This window comes from Lobosporangium transversale (assembly GCF_002105155.1).
Source record: "Lobosporangium transversale strain NRRL 3116 chromosome Unknown BCR41scaffold_1, whole genome shotgun sequence".
NCBI classification, from domain to species: Eukaryota; Fungi; Mortierellomycota; class Mortierellomycetes; order Mortierellales; family Mortierellaceae; genus Lobosporangium; species Lobosporangium transversale.
This window is the reverse complement of record NW_019028979.1, coordinates 499,250-514,482: the sequence shown is the minus strand read 5'-3', so window position 1 is coordinate 514,482 and position 15,233 is coordinate 499,250. Positions and strand designations below refer to the sequence as shown.

Here is a 15,233-nt window from a genome sequence, read left to right as displayed (position 1 = left end):
CGGTTGATTGATGAAGTGGAACGTACCCATTCAATACATGAAAACATGTGCAAATACAAATATGTTCAAGAAGGACAGACCAAGATCGTCCAGTGAATAAATGCTTAGATGCAGTGGGCATTCTTTTTTTTTTTTTTTTTTTTTTTTGACTAAAAAGCAAGGTCACGCGATGCGCCAGGGATGAAGAAGACACGTACAACGCGTCCTTGTACAAGCCCGAGCCAACCAAACTACCTCTTGCAAGTAGACGCACAAAAAGGACACGACCTATTGGTGCACGAAAGGGACAAACTAACGAACACGAACACGAGCACGAGTATGAACACGAATGTCAACAGCAAAAAAGACATTCAAGGACTTGAGAAGGAACAGGGGAAAAGGCAGGAGAAAAAGAGAAGGTAAATTAGGTCCTGCCACGCGGCATAACATCTAACACAATCAGACCAAAGTAGAAGGGACAAGGGAAGGAAGTCAAATAGAGTGTGTGAATGCAAGGGGCAATGTGGGTTGAGAGAGAGGTGCTCTGACCATCTTGAGTTTGTGTTGCAAAGGACGCGTAGTATTAGCTTAGTGGGTATAAATAAGAGGCATATGCTTCTCTCTCTTATTGAAGGGGTAGGCCCTCCCCTCTTAATTACAGATTCGCAAGAGGATCTTAGAAGAAAACATCCCATCTTTTTTTCTCTTTACGCTTGCATTTGGCTTGGCTGTCATCAACACTGCAGGCGAGGGATGATCAATTACGATGACCAGTGGGGGTCACTCCGCACTTCATCCAATTTCCTTTTCCTCTCCAGCCTCTTCTCTATTTTTTATTTTGTTTGACTGTGTTTGTTGTTGTTTTATTATACCAATACATATTCCCGTTGGTTTGGTTTTGGACCATTTTTGTATACAAGTTTTTTGTCTCACCTTTTTTGCAGATGGAGTAATTTTTTTTACATTTCTGTATCTCGAAACCCCCCCCCTCCCCCTACGCCACATCTGAGCTGAACGCGGACTCGGTACGTTAAGAATTAAATTGCATTTACAAGAGAAAGAACATAACCAGGTATCAGACGCATTCGCCTGCAGAACTCTTTTCTCATGAAGAGAGAGGATAAGATAGAAGAGGAGATAAGAAGACCAAGATGTGATTTTTACAGAGTGTTCATTGTACCCTGCCCCTTCCGATGATATGAAAAGCACATGAAACTGAACTCTTCTTCTACGCCATCCTTTCTTTTTCTTGGGGAGAATGTGAGAATGTGATGCATCATGTTTTTTAGACTGTACTTATTACTAAACTTTCATTCGCACTTGATTGTTTGACGTCCTTGAATGCTTGAATTTACTATACGCATGTCTTCCATCATGCCAAAAAACATCGGATGGTCAATGCGATATGTCCTATTTATTTGTTTCCTTGACCAAGGATGTTTTTCAGGATGGAGGATGAACTCGGAGATTGCGTAGAACCAAACTTATCCTGTATTAGTATGTACCCGTTCTCTTCATCCTTAGTTCACATGGTAATGTTTTATGAAAGGAATACAGAAACACGTCTCACACTAGTGCGTTTTTGAAGACCACTCAGTCTTAGTACATCTTTCTTGACGTCGACTGTATTGGCATTTACCTTGAAATTAATAACCGCAAGTAGGGGCAAAATGAACAGAATTAAACTTTATGTATGCTTTATTAACCATTGGAATGTCCTTACTAAAAACTACGGTTTTGTATACAACATTTTCTTCAGCATTCATGGGAATTTCCATCGGAAGCAAACGAATTCTCAGGTGATGTGATGTTTGTCATCATGCTACCAAATGGTGGTCCATTCAGCTGATTTTCTGTATTGTTTGTTCCATGGACAATAGGAGTCAAAAATTTGGATCGAGCACGTCCACGAAGGATTTTCTACATAAAATCGATGTTGGTGTATGCGCAAGGTCAGTAAAATAATAATAATAATAATAACAATATGAGCGATATGAGTTTGTATCACGTTTACCTTTTGTCGTGGTCGTAAGTATCTTGGTTGATGCACCAAAAGTGGTAGATAGCTTGACGACTCAGCCACATAAACCTGTATATCAGTTGCTTCAGATCTTGTCATTGGACGATGTAGCGGCGCAAAAAACGATGCTGGCCTTCGTGATAGAGGTTTGATAAAAGAAGATACGAGTGATGACATTACTGATGATGCAGCTGGAGAGTCAACAGACGAGATGTCGGTCATGGTAATAATGGCTGGTTCTTGTGGCTGTGCCTGAGATGCTGGTCCAACCTGCCACTGCCAAGGTCCATGAAATTCCAGCATTCTTCGTTTACTAGAGTCATGCTGTGCGTCTGTCAAACTATCAAGCGAAGGCCTTCGACGGGTAATAAACGTTTGTGGATTGTGCTGCTCAGCTTCTTGTTCTATTTGATGCGGTGACAATGGTGCTGGCGGTAGCTGTTGCTCAGTTATAAGCGGCGCAGGGTGATCTGAAGTGCTTGTAAGTCCATCAATGTGGGGAGAGCTCTGATGTAAAGCAGCAGATCTAGAGGCTGGTGGTAGCTCCCCTGCATAGCTAGAAATATAAGGCAGAAGCCCTTGGTCATTAGGATCTCCTCCAGCATGTGCACCATACTGGCTACGATCCTCCATTTCAGTTGGAGGAACCGAGTCTGTCATGGCTACGTCTAAATTGTGGTCGTTAACTGCAGCTCTGGTTGCGTTATCACAGTCCTCTTGTTCCGATTCTTCCTCTACGATGAGCCTACGTCGTGTAGGAACTCTTAGAGGCTGCAAAGACATCGAAATGGGTGCTTGCTCTGACTTAATCAACAAAGGGTCTGGGCTGTTGTCACTATGGGCCAGTAAAGGGCTATGATGAGGAGAGAACGAAATATCTGCCATTTCCAAGTCTTCAAGACGTTCCAGGAACTCATCTTGATCAAACTCATCCTCGTTGTCATCCATTCTCACTGTCTCGCCGTTATGCAGGTCATTGATATGTCCAGGACCATCCTCCGTGATACTATCCATTGACAGTGCGCGGAAGTTTTTATTAGACGGCTGAAGTTCATTAGCAGTTGAGCTCATAGCTTTCTTTTTGTCGCTATCCTGTTGTTGGTCCGGGATATTGTCTGATTCTTGCGTTTGTGGAAAGCGCTCAAATAGCCCATGCGGGGGATAGTCCATTGGATTCATTGGCGGGGATGATTGTGGGGGCGAAAGGGGCGCTATATGTTGATTTGGAAGCGAAGTCTCTGGAAGACTCTGGCTATCAGAGATCTCAGATGTTGAGCTACCCTGTGGTGCAAATGGGCACGATGGCAGATGTGCGACAATGTCAAGGGCGGAAGCTCTGTATCTACAGCCATATTGGCGGTGAGGGCATAGTGTTTCTATGGCAAATCCGCACTATGAGGATCGAAGACAATCACGACAATAATAATAATAATTACAATAATAACAATAATAACAGAATAATTGGTACAAAGGGGTTAGGAAGTCGAAAGGATGCTGACGTACTGAATAGTATAGAAATAGACAAACTTCAGTTTTTTTACCACATCAAGATGCGTATGCATATCTTTCATAGCTCCAATCCATTGGCATGATCTCATCATAGTCGTTGGACACCGTAAACGCTGTGCATCAATCATTCTCTAAGTGATTTATATGAGAAGGCAACGCAAGAATGTGAGTATCATTTCAGACTCAAAATTATACCACACAGAAACAAATGGACTCAATAAATTTACCGCCAGATATTTCGCTGGTCGAAATGAACTGATACAAAGCTTAATTCTTGAAGCAGAATCTTGTGCTGTTCTTCGACATTCAGGGCACTCTACACTGATGGTATCATTTAATGAAGATGGTGACTCAATGGGCCTCTCCTTCTCTTCTTCCTCCCTTTCTTCTTCATGTTCTTCTTCTTGTGCTTCCTGATCAGACGTTGTAATCATTGGGTGCTGTATTGGCCGAGACAAATGTGATTGTGATTGTTGCTCTTGATCAGTCTCCTGCAAAACCTTTAGTTGATTGCTTTGAAGATAATCATCAATATAAACCTCCAAACATGCTTCACAAAAAACATGGTCTGATTTGCAAATATTTTCAACGTTCATGCACACACAGAAATAAAAATAAAAATAATAAAGGACGTGGTAAGAAATGAGAGAAGTAAATCTCAAAAGTCAAAGGTGAGAATGGTTTTCATCAATTTGGGACCATAGTGATTATGGCTCGTCATTCTTGCCTCGGTGAGATATTCTTGGAATACTTGCCTTCACTGCAAAAAACTTGATATGGGTTAAGAAAGATGTTGGCGCATAGTGGACAAATGAGTCCAGAAGGCAGATGCTCTGGGTCACTGAAGAGATCTATGAAAAAGATAAACGAGGTAATATTGGTGGTGATGCCGACCCAAGGTTTTTAGATGAATATGAATGCACTATTTCGAATATCAGGGAATTCAAACACTTTTGTCATGAGACATACTTTTGTTGATGCCCATCTTTGTTTAGCTCATTATACACCACTATGCGTAAGAGGAAGCAAGCAGGCGGACAAATGACAGCAGAATAAAAGATATGGGATAAGCGGAGTGAGGAAGAGTGTAGAAAGGAAAAAAATGCTTTAAGATACGTTGCGTCAAAAGTGGGTTGGAGAGAAAAAAGAAAAAGAGGCAAAGCAAGTCTAAAATAAATAAATAAATAAATAAAAAGGCTGCCAAGCATTGCCTTGTTTGGGAACAGTCAAATGTGCAGACGCTCTTCATGGAGAAAGCTTTTGCATTTGCCACCATTTATAACGCCTCCATTCCCGCAAAATAAATAGGCTCTGATGCTATGCAAAAAAAAAAAAAAAAAAAAAAGAATGCTGCCATAACCCACATGTCATGTAAACCCCATACTACAAAGATATCTTTTTTGTCACTCTTTCATTCTTTTGTAAAGACAAAGACTTCGCCCAATGTGAAGGTATATGTTTGCGCCAACTGTCTGTCACGTGCCTTAAAAAAAAGGATTTATAACCGGATCACTTCGGACACAGGGGGAAAAAATATCTGTTTTAGTTTTATTCATAAAGAGCATCATGGCATCGCAAAAGACTCTCATTCCACCTCTGACCCTATACAGACAGATTCTCCGAGCCCACCGAAAGCATTTGCCTCCACAATTTCGGATTCTGGGAGATGGCTATGTCAAAGCCGAGTTTCATCGCCATAAAGATGTCGATAATCCTCTTTACATTGTTGGCTTTCTAGAGCAGTGGCAGGACTATCTCAATCATATCCTCATTGCCTCACCCAAGCAGAATCAGAGCCAGAGCCAGAGCCAGAGCCAGAACCAGGACCTGAAACAGCAAGCAGCTGAATCTCTTTCCTCCATGTCATCAATACCAACAACAGTATCAACGACCTCCATAGACACAATAAAGAAAGAACAAGAGAAAATCAATAGAGAGACAACATTACAACGAATGGTGGAACAAGGAAGAGCGTTCGGTAGGAAACTCGACCCGGGGTTGTTGGACAAGATGACGGATCAGCAACTGGGACAACTCTATGAGTTGCGTAAGGAAACTAAGGGACTTCAGACCCGTGAAGAGTTAGAGGAGATTGCCAAAGAAGAGGCTCAGTTACTTGAGAAATTTGCTGCAAATATCCCTGCCTCGTCAGTCTCATCCCCTTCATTAAACTAGTACAAATAAATCCATCTGCACATTTTCAAGTTTTCAGGAAATGATGCTGCACTATGTTGTAGCTAATGCTGTTATCCACTCTATACGGATCATTCAACTTGCACGCTTTATTTTTGATGGCAGGGACTCATCATTCGAAGGATCCAGCGACATCAGGCAGGGATCGTTGTCAGTAGTCCCTTTCTTGGCTACACTTGATCCACAAAATTGTCTCGGGATTTTTTTTCTTTTTGAAAGGATGTAAGAGGAATAGTATAACAGATACAAAGAACACATTTGCGTGGACATGGTTCCCTATAAGGTTAATCACTCGACCTTCTGTGTGCTTTCAAATAAACTTGGCATGGTATTCGGAGATATTTTATTTATTTATTTATTTTTTTACAGATAATCTTCTGTAGGATAAAGCTTGCGAAGCTCTTTATTCATGATGTAGTAGCCACGTTGTCCGTCCCAGGCTTCAAAATATTGCCCCACAGCTTCAATCTCAAGTGGTCCCAACTCCGAGAACTGAAGCGTGGGCAGCGCTGACTCTGTAACAGGTGTAACAGCCGATGACTCTGCCGCTGCTAATACTGGCTCTGTTGAAGTTGAATCTGTCTGACTGAATGACACTAATGATTCTGAATCATTAGATTGAATTTGATCCGCTGCAGATGAGGTTATAGAATGAGTTAAAATAGGATTAGACGACCTATATTCTCGGAAAAGGGCTTGGATATTCACTTGCGCAACATATCGTTTTGAACCATCAGCCAACAGAGCATTATAAAAAGGTTGATTTCTTCCATGAGGGAGTAAGTCAACACCCATAGATTGGATCCATGAGTCCGGAGCCTCACATTCTTGTGGGATAATAAAAATAAAATAAAAATGATGAAATACATTGTAAGCTTAAAACTGCTGTCAATTTTTTTTTTTTTTTTTTTTTTTTCCTTCGTTTCTTAAGCTTACTCAGATCATATCCATAGATGACTCCAGTATAGCGGTAAATCAAATGCCGAAAAACTTCACCAACATAATATTTAGGCTCAGGTCGCCGACGTTCTTCGTTTCCAAACAGAGCTATAATCCTGCTCGTGGGAGCATGGGGGTGCTCATCCGATTCCATCTCAATAGAGCTATTGACCTGTTCACCAAGCATTGATGACGATGATGCTTGGCTTACTCCAGTGATGTACTGATCAGGAGATCGCGCTTCAGATCGAAGTTGGGCTGCGTCGCTTTGATCAGCATCAGGTGAAGCCTTGGGTCGTTTCCGTCGACGGATCTCACCAACATCTACATCCTCATCCATCCTTTCAAGCTCTCTGACTTGGGCCCTCATTATTCTGATTATTTCATTGGACGTTGATGCAAAATGAGTGTCGGAGCGACTTGCCGCCTCATGAAGCCTTCCTCGATGGAATTCTGAGGTATGGCTTGATTGCTGGTGCTGTGAATGCTGATTCTGTGAGGGTGAAATAGTGGATGACACATAAGCTTTAGTTACAGACCGTCGATGATCCATCAATTCCATATCCTCAATGGATGTTCGGATAAATCCGATATCCTCTGGCCAGAAGTTACTAAGGTATTTGAGCCACAAAACGTACAGTTCCCATCTACGGGTTTCAGGGACCGACATGATAATGTTAATGACAAGTGATACTGAAAAAAAAAAAAAAAAAAAAAAAAAAACTTAACAAAGCATTCATTAGTTCCCATCCAAAGAGATCAAAATAGAAAAGGCTTACTCTTCACCAGGATGCAATGCAAGTAGTTGAGTGATACCAGAATATAGACTTGTTTGATGGTCGGACCCGATCCTATTTGAGTAGATAAAACCGATAATCCATACACTCTTGAGAAAGCTGACCATTAAACGCTATGACCTTGATAACAATCTGTTTCCAGGATACTATACCTCCCTGCTCCTCCGGTCTGTTCCACCGCACGAATAATGTTCCGAAGGCATCTTAGGAAGATTTCTAGTGGTGGTGTTGGCAAATCTCTGTAGATGTTGGATGGGCGCGGTATATTCAAGACAGAAAAGTAGCTTTCGTACTCCTCTGTTGACAGTAACCGATGGGGCGGATGAAACAAATCAAGGTAGAATGTTGGAGCTTCTAGCGCTGCTTCTGATAGCGATACCTGGGGCTCCAATGAGCGGTCAAGCATTGATGGGCGATAGCGGATCATAAAATGTTGCGGGAATCCCATCAACTCCACTCCTGCAATCCCTACCCGCTGTGCTAGCTCTGCGAAGATAATACTCAGCGATATTGGAATGCCAACCTTGCGCACCAATACCTTATCGATAAAGCTATTGAATGGGTCGTAATAATTTTCGGTGTTACCCTTAAATCCCTTCTCTTGCGTAAAAAATCGAATCAAGTGCTTAAGGCGATTGATCTGAGTCTCAAACCACCTAGAGCACCTCTTATTCCAGTCATCCAATGACGAGTTTTCAGAGTTGCCTCTATCAAATGTATTCGATACAATAGGTGGCGTTGTTGCTAGGCTATGGTCTCCTTGTTCGGGTATAGGAGAGTCTTCAAGAAATCCGTCTGCAAGCTCCTGAAATTGATCTTCAATGTCTGTCAGCTCCAGTTCATGATCAGAGAACATGGCCATAAGTGCACATCCCTGCCAGATGGGGAAGTTCTGGCTATTGGAACGGTATGCACGCCATTGGTCAAGTACCCAGCCTCGTCGAAGTCTTTTGAGCGTTTTCCGGGCATAGTATGTCCGAGTAAGATTCTTCACCTCGCCGTTTCTCCCTGCAATAATATTTTCTAAAACATCGCGTGCATGAACCACACCAACCTCCGCGATACCATCCATATGACGCACCCTATTCCTGGGGTCCTCCACCATTTCCTGTAGCAACACTCGAACGATCCCATCCTTCTCATGCCGCTCTCTATAGACTTCCTTCCATGTGTCGAATCCGTACGGTGGATAAGAAGTCGAGTACCACCGCTCAGGTGAATATAGGTCAGTTAAAGAATCTGGTAGCGACAAGAATGACCCCGATTTTTGTGAATCTATCGACATTCCATCAAGCATTCCATCGAGTCGGCCATCTGAGTAGCTATACTGGTTTTTGTAGTACGATGAATATGACGGAGGGAGTGGCCAAGTTCTCCAGCGCTCTAAACAGAGGCGTTGCCACAAGCTATTCTTCCACGCTAGCCTATTCCAAGTGCTGCAAGTCCTTGATACCAATGCAAGATCTACATATTGTGAGGGCACAGGAGTATATATTATTAAATGTATTTAAAAATTTACAAGGCATAGTGAAATGAGGCAACGTATCAGACAGGTTAGTACCGCGTGCGGAGAGATATTTCAACACTTCAAAGACGCAGTCTTCGGGCAAAGTTGGGAAAGTTCTTTCTGACATGAGTTTAATTCTTAAAAGCGGGTTTGACAAAAAATGAGAGTGAAAGGGTCATTGGGAGAAAAGAATGCGAAATTGTTTTGTCAGCATTTTAATTTGATTAAGTGACTGCTAGGAATGCATGGCTATACTTTTATTGGCTTTTTAAAATTCTCTCATAGTGAGGTGTGGAGGATATCCAAGGAAAGGTTTGTCAATGCAAAAAAAAAAAAAAATAGTATAGATCAAATGAAGACATGCAAGGCTAAAATAAATAAATAACAAACATAACGGGCCAAGATGATGGATGGTAAATGATGAACGGATCAAGGAAAAATATGTGTGGGTTCGATGGTAATCAAGAGAAAGTTTCGTTTGTGAGAAAGGCTATACAAAGAGGGTACAGAATCGAGGCATGAATATTGCAGAAATACAGGACATTGAACATGATACACAGAAAAGCTGGAGACTGCTTGAGATTATAAAAATGGATGAGTAAGCGGACACATGCGTGGATCCACTTTAGTATGGACCATACGAACTCTCTTCGCCGTCTGTTTGTTGACCGGTGCTTCCTTCCAGATCACTCATGGAGACGAACGAGGCCTGCTCGGGCATCATGCCATAGTATCCAGAATTGAATTCGTATCCACTATCCGATCCATCATCTAATGTTCCCAGCTGGAAGGCTTGAGGATGCGCATGACCATACATCATACCACCTCCGAAAGCTGCTGAAACGAAGGGTGCCGACATTTGAGCCGATGTCGATACTACAGCTTGTGCTAAAAATTCATTGAACTGAGAAGTCAAGCCCATTTGATTTTCGGTCTGCTTCGTTTCTTCTTGCTCCTCCTGTTGTGTCTCCCCTTTGTCCTTTTCTTGATCGTTTTCACCATGGACAATAGTAGTGGATTCTGTAGCGGCGCCGCCATTGTCGGCTGAATCGCTTAGTGTTGTGATGGTCACTTTAGGCATGGTCGTAGCAGTAGCAATCATAGAAGGAGCAAGGGTAGCAGCCGGTGCCGGTGTCACTGTGGATGACGCAGAGACGGTAACAGAGGCTGCAGATGTTTCCGCGGCCGTGGAGCTAGTTATAGTAGAAGCTGTCGCTGTTGGAGCGGGCACTTGTACTGTCTGTGACGGAGCGGTGGATGTGGTTGGGACTGAAGACGCTGGCAATGCAGTCTGCGATTCCCCTACAGCTGGGGTCACTGTGGCTGCTACAGCAGCTGCAGCTGAGGTGGGCAAAAGTCCTGGCGTACTTGTAGACGTCTCCAAGGCTACGCCAGTTGTTGAGTACATTGATAAGGGCGAGGAGTGGTAGGGTACTGCGTTAAGCCCTGTAGTCAAGAAATTGTTAACAGCTGGCGTTGGCATACTTGCTGTTCGGCGCGACTTGAGTCTCGGTTGCTGAGTACCGTCAGCATTCATATCCAAAAGTGCACTGGTAGTGGCCGAAAAGGGTGTCCCGAAAGTATTCGATCCATCATAGAAGTCCTCGCCAATATCAGAACCTTCGCCAGAGTCTAGACCGTCATTCAGCCCCAAATACGACCCAGGATTCATTGGGGTAGCAGCAAATCGACGATCATATTGAGAAGGATCCAAGAACTGAGAAATCTGAGGAATAGGGGCAGTGAATCCGTGGAATTGTGTTTGGAACTGTGTCTCGCGGTAGTGTGTGATGCCCTGCAATGGGGGATATGCGATTGTCAAGCTCATGACCTGCATCTTGAGAGCCGAAGAAATTCCGTGGATAGTGTGCCTCATTACTAATGTCGCCTGTTTGCCTTCTGTGAAGTCACTACATTTCTTCCAATCGCGCGTCTGGTCCTCTGAAACAGTTTCCATAAAGAACTGAGGAGTTTCAAGCAGATCAAAGTCTACTTGAGAATACATGGCATCAACTTCGTAGAATTCAATACGGGATATTGCACTTAGGGGGAATGTCATCTTGAAACGAGCAGCATGATCAATGATCTGCCACGTCATAATCCTTGTGGTAGGACAGTAGAAGCAGCTCAAATCCGTATTAGGTGTAGACATTCTCCTCCACGTTCCAATAGCCAGGTTGTCACAATTGAATGTTGGCATGGTAGGAATTTGAGACGCACCAGGCATCAGACCGGCGGCAAACATCACATCAGGCGAGGCAACGCCTTCAGGTAATCCGTCAGCACCAACCGCACCGGGGAAATGAAGAGCCTTGGGAACCGCACCAGGAGTGAGGGTACCGTTAGTGGCGTCTATGAAGAAAATCAATGAGAAAGGCAGCTTTCATTAGAACATACTTTTCACTACTTTTTTTTTTTTTTTTTTTTTTTTTTCTTATTTTACATCTTACTTACCAAACGATCGTTTAACCCCTCGAGCAGCTGCCATAGCCTGAGGAACATTTGGACGGAAGGCAAAACCTGGATGATTCTGAGGTTGCATTCCGTATGGGAGTTGGCCACTCCATAATGCAGCATTGGCCGCTCCAGGCACATTAATACCCAGGCCTGTCTGCGCAAAACGTGCCTGCACAGCAGACGCTCGAGCAGCATCGTAGCTATTAGTTCGCGAAAGAGTAGCACGAGCTGTGGCAGAAGGATGGAGATGTGCCGCCATCGGGAAGGCTTTGGCTCCTGCAGTGGGCGCGCCAAATCCGTAGAAAGGTTGGGGCGTAATACCTGCAGCAGCACAACTGCTAAGATACTGAGCTTTCATGGCCTCCTGTTGGACAAGCTCTGACCGCTTTTGTGCCTGCTTGACCTTCGCCCTCCTATTCTGGAACCAAATCTGAATAGACCGCTCAGACATCTTGACTTTCTTGGCGAGGATCTCACGCACCTTGGAGTTTGGTGATTGATTTGTCAAGAATGTGTCCTCTAAAATCGCGAGCTGTTCAGCTGAGGCTCTCGTGCGTTTCTTGGATGTGGTACTAGTTGGTGATGATGCTGACAGTGACGGTGACGATGCCGGATCACCGCTTGGTGAATTTTGGGACATGTCGAGTTGGTGTAACTTGGGATGAGGTATGAGGATTGTTGGGTGGTTGCCTGGAGAAGGGGAAGGTGTAGGTGGACTTGGTGTTTCAAAGTTGCCAAATTGGCGTTGTTGGTATGCTGTATGTTGTTGAAGATGGTGCTGTGTGTGATGCTGCTGTTGCTGTTGTTGTTGTTGTTGTTGTTGTTGCTGCTGTTGCTGCTGCTGTTGTTGTTGTTGCTGCTGTTGCTGCTGCTGCTGCTGCTGCTGTTGTTGTTGTTGCTGTTGCTGCTGCTGTTGCTTATGCTGCAACTGTTGCTGCAAAAGTAGTTGCTGTTGTTGTGCTACTGCTACTGCTGCTGAATGCATTTGAGCGTTGCTGTTGTTATTGCTAGTACTTGAGTTGATGGTGGAGTTAGCTAATGGTGTCGATGATTGAAGAAGAAGCTCTGGTTTCTTTATAGAAGGGCCTGGGGGCATACGTTGAGTATATTGGTTGTTAAGGTGATGCTGCTGTGGTTGTTGGTTAAAGGTAAGCATTGTGTTTTGCTGTGGATAAGTGGTGTGGACAGAAGACAAAGTTGATTGGGCCTGCAGATGCTGGGACGGACCTTGCTTCAAAGGAAAAGACGGAGCAGTTGGATATAGTGGCAGTGATTGCTTCAAGTCCTGTGCACGACCTTCATACGGGTTCATGAAGTCGTGTTCTGTCGCAGACGTTACTTCTGTGTTTTAGTCTACAGTCAGTGCAAAAAAAAAAAAAAAAAAAAAAAAAAAAGGTGACGCCAGTTAGCAATGACTGGCTGTTTTCAGTTGTCAGGCCGTTCAAATAAACACTTTGAAACACAAAAAAAAAAAGGACAGGAGGAGAGAGAGGCCAAGCCAAAAACTGAAGAGAAGAAATATCAGCAATCAGCTGGAGCTGTAGCTGCGGGGAAGAGATATGATAGTAGACTTGGATGGGGATTTATGTTTAATCTCCACCAAACCAACATACATCTGGAAGATGTTCCACCACTGAAAGTCAAAATGATATAGCAGGAAGGATATGGTTGACAGGAGGAATAACACATTCAGTCTGGGGAAGTTGGGATTGGGCAGAAAGATAAAAATGTGGTGAGATTGCTTTCTCTTTCACCACCACACACCAGCCCCGCGCATGTTCAAAGAGGCGGCGTCTGAAGCCAAATTGAGATTTGAATGAATGAAAAAGGTAATCATAACCAAGACTCAGAGAAAGAGTTTATTCATAACGACATGTGGTTTCTGAAATGCCAACATGGTCGGAAAAAAAAAAAAAGGAGAAGCCTCAAACAGACTGCCGTAATCTCCCCATGCGATCTACTGCCACCCTCAGTCCCTGATTGCAGTTGTACCAAAATAGAACACATCAAATGATGGGCTACGCGGCATGAATACTGATAGAGAGAGGATGTTTGTGTGGAAGCCCAACAACGCCAATACAAATAAAATTGGCAAATACATACAGTACAAAAGACACAGTGTGAGATGAGAACAGAATGTCAATTGAATAGAAACAATGATGACAGAGGAGAGAAGGAAAAAAAAAAAAAAAAAAAGAACTGCTTAAACAGAATGTGAACATGGCAGACTTTTTAGTGGAAAAGAGAAGGAAGGCATAAAAAAAGACGGTCTGTAGCCATGGAAAGAATGTGATGTGGTAGAAGTGCCCTCGATTTTTTTTTTTTTCCTTTTGGGTGATTGGCAATGAGACTGGTTGATTTCCAGGTCACTGGCCCCAGTTCCCTTGCACGATAGTTACCCACGACCCATCAGAGGGTCACTGCTGACTTATAAGACCAGCAGAGGTTATAGGATGAAAATTGACAATTCAGCCCTTTTATCCCACATCTGACAAAAAAGATGGTGCTCAATTCAAATAAATAAATAGTCTACTTACGTTGATTGCCCTGGATTGATCAACAATCGATAGGCAGCCAGGCACACAGAGAAAGAGAAAAAAAAAATTATAAGACAGAAAAATGAACAAAAAAGATCGAAGACGTGCTCCAAGGTTTTCACCTGGAATATAAGGCTTTAAAATAAGATGCAAGGAACGTGGACAAAGAAGGAAAGTAAGAACTATACGTAGGCTTAAGTTCGCCTAGTCAACTATGTTGGTATTAAAGTGGGAAAAAAAAAAAAAAAAAAAAAAAAAAAAAAAAAAGACTTTGGCTATGACTTCTTTTCGAGTCTGGGAATGGAGCGTGGCGAAGAGGAAGGGGAGAGGTGGGGAGTTCAAGGAGCTGTAATCTGGGAATGGAGATAAAGAAAAATAAAGAGCACGGAGGGTTAAGATAATTATGTGGTTGAGAGATATGAATGGTGGCAATGACAAAAGGCTTTTTGGAACGTATTTCTTTATGAAAGGAGGAAGTTGTGGGTGTGATGAATATGATAGACGAGATAGGGTTGTAAGAAAGGAATGGAAAATAAAAGGAAGGAAGGAAGAATGATGACAATGAGTATTTGAAAGGAAGAATGAAAAAGAAAAAAAAGTAAATAAAAAAAAAGGAAAGAAGGAAGGAAGGAAGGAAGGAAAGGAAAGGAAGAAAGGAAAAGAAATGAAGATGAGTCAAAAAAGAGAAGAAGAAAAAAAAAAAAAAAAAAAAAAAAAAAAAAAGGGCACACAAGGAGACGAAGTGCAGGATGGGTGGGGGATGATGGGTCAAGGGAAGGAGAGAGAGAGAAAGAGAGGAAGAAAAGAAGGATAAAAATAAAATAAAAGACTAAGTTGGGATAGGACAGGACGGTACAACGGCAACAAGCCAGAGTGGAGAATAAAAAATGGTTTACTCGACCGAGTATTCAAAAAAAAAAAAAAAAAAAAAAAGACACAGGGCAAAGTGTATTTCAGTTAGTATACATCATCGTCCATGCATCCTCAGTGCCTGACCTCCCTCCTTCTGAAATGTATTGTAGACTATGCAAACATGTAGAATAAAAAAGACAGCCTCAACAAGTCGAAGGACCAGTACGTAATACAAAAAACCAAAAGAACTCTTTTTTTTTTTATTGTCCATTGTCAGACAATCCTGCGGGAACAATGACAGTTGACAGGTCCGTCTTCTTCTGATCAAAATAAAAATCGGTGACCAACGACCTAATCAATCACTGCCATTAGTTCTGCACCGCCTCTGACCCTCCTCCTTCCTGATTCTCTCCTTGTGGACCCTTTTTTTTTTTTTTTTCCGA

The 15,233-nt window shown here is 42.9% G+C and overlaps 4 protein-coding genes across 4 annotated transcripts; 1 reads left to right on the top strand and 3 right to left on the bottom strand.

The window, feature by feature from the left end:
* Positions 1-1,696: 1,696 nt before the first annotated feature.
* Positions 1,697-4,639, bottom strand: BCR41DRAFT_343987 (hypothetical protein). The gene is made up of 6 exons (XM_022022401.1): positions 4,478-4,639; positions 4,264-4,359; positions 3,736-4,076; positions 3,541-3,639; positions 1,994-3,391; positions 1,697-1,899 (listed from the first exon to the last, which is right to left on the bottom strand). The coding sequence occupies exons 1-6, from the start codon at positions 4,491-4,493 to the stop codon at positions 1,735-1,737; spliced, it is 2,115 nt and encodes a 704-aa protein (XP_021886418.1). The 5' UTR covers positions 4,494-4,639; the 3' UTR covers positions 1,697-1,734.
* A 414-nt stretch (positions 4,640-5,053) lies between these two features.
* Positions 5,054-5,996, top strand: BCR41DRAFT_417877 (hypothetical protein). Its single transcript, XM_022029554.1, has one exon. The coding sequence runs from the start codon at positions 5,075-5,077 to the stop codon at positions 5,681-5,683; it is 609 nt and encodes a 202-aa protein (XP_021886417.1). The 5' UTR covers positions 5,054-5,074; the 3' UTR covers positions 5,684-5,996.
* On the bottom strand, positions 5,874-8,931 carry BCR41DRAFT_3940 (Transglutaminase-like superfamily-domain-containing protein). Its single transcript, XM_022028606.1, has 4 exons — positions 7,590-8,931; positions 7,420-7,491; positions 6,638-7,287; positions 5,874-6,528 (listed from the first exon to the last, which is right to left on the bottom strand). The coding sequence occupies exons 1-4, from the start codon at positions 8,732-8,734 to the stop codon at positions 6,065-6,067; spliced, it is 2,331 nt and encodes a 776-aa protein (XP_021886416.1). The 5' UTR covers positions 8,735-8,931; the 3' UTR covers positions 5,874-6,064.
* Positions 8,932-9,569: 638 nt separating this feature from the next.
* Positions 9,570-12,713, bottom strand: BCR41DRAFT_391180 (hypothetical protein; the record flags this gene model as incomplete). Its single annotated transcript, XM_022028333.1, has 2 exons — positions 9,570-11,296; positions 11,399-12,713. 2 exons carry the CDS (start codon positions 12,711-12,713, stop codon positions 9,570-9,572), a joined length of 3,042 nt encoding a protein of 1,013 aa, XP_021886415.1.
* Positions 12,714-15,233: the final 2,520 nt, after the last annotated feature.

What these genes read in the sequence shown, in the direction of transcription:
- BCR41DRAFT_343987 (XM_022022401.1), bottom strand. An exon ending in TCAAGTTTTTTGCAGTGAAG is followed by an intron (nt 4,077 to 4,263) that starts GCAAGTATTCCA and finishes TTTGCAAATCAG; the next exon opens with ACCATGTTTTTTGTGAAGCA. An exon ending in ACTTACGACCACGACAAAAG is followed by an intron (nt 1,900 to 1,993) that starts GTAAACGTGATA and finishes GATTTTATGTAG; the next exon opens with AAAATCCTTCGTGGACGTGC.
- BCR41DRAFT_417877 (XM_022029554.1), top strand. Translation starts at nt 5,075, where the DNA reads ATGGCATCGCAAAAGACTCTCATTCCACCTCTGACCCTATACAGACAG.
- BCR41DRAFT_3940 (XM_022028606.1), bottom strand. Translation starts at nt 8,734, where the DNA reads ATGCTTGATGGAATGTCGATAGATTCACAAAAATCGGGGTCATTCTTG. An exon ending in CAGACCGGAGGAGCAGGGAG is followed by an intron (nt 7,492 to 7,589) that starts GTATAGTATCCT and finishes CTACTCAAATAG; the next exon opens with GATCGGGTCCGACCATCAAA. An exon ending in CATCTATGGATATGATCTGA is followed by an intron (nt 6,529 to 6,637) that starts GTAAGCTTAAGA and finishes TTATCCCACAAG; the next exon opens with AATGTGAGGCTCCGGACTCA.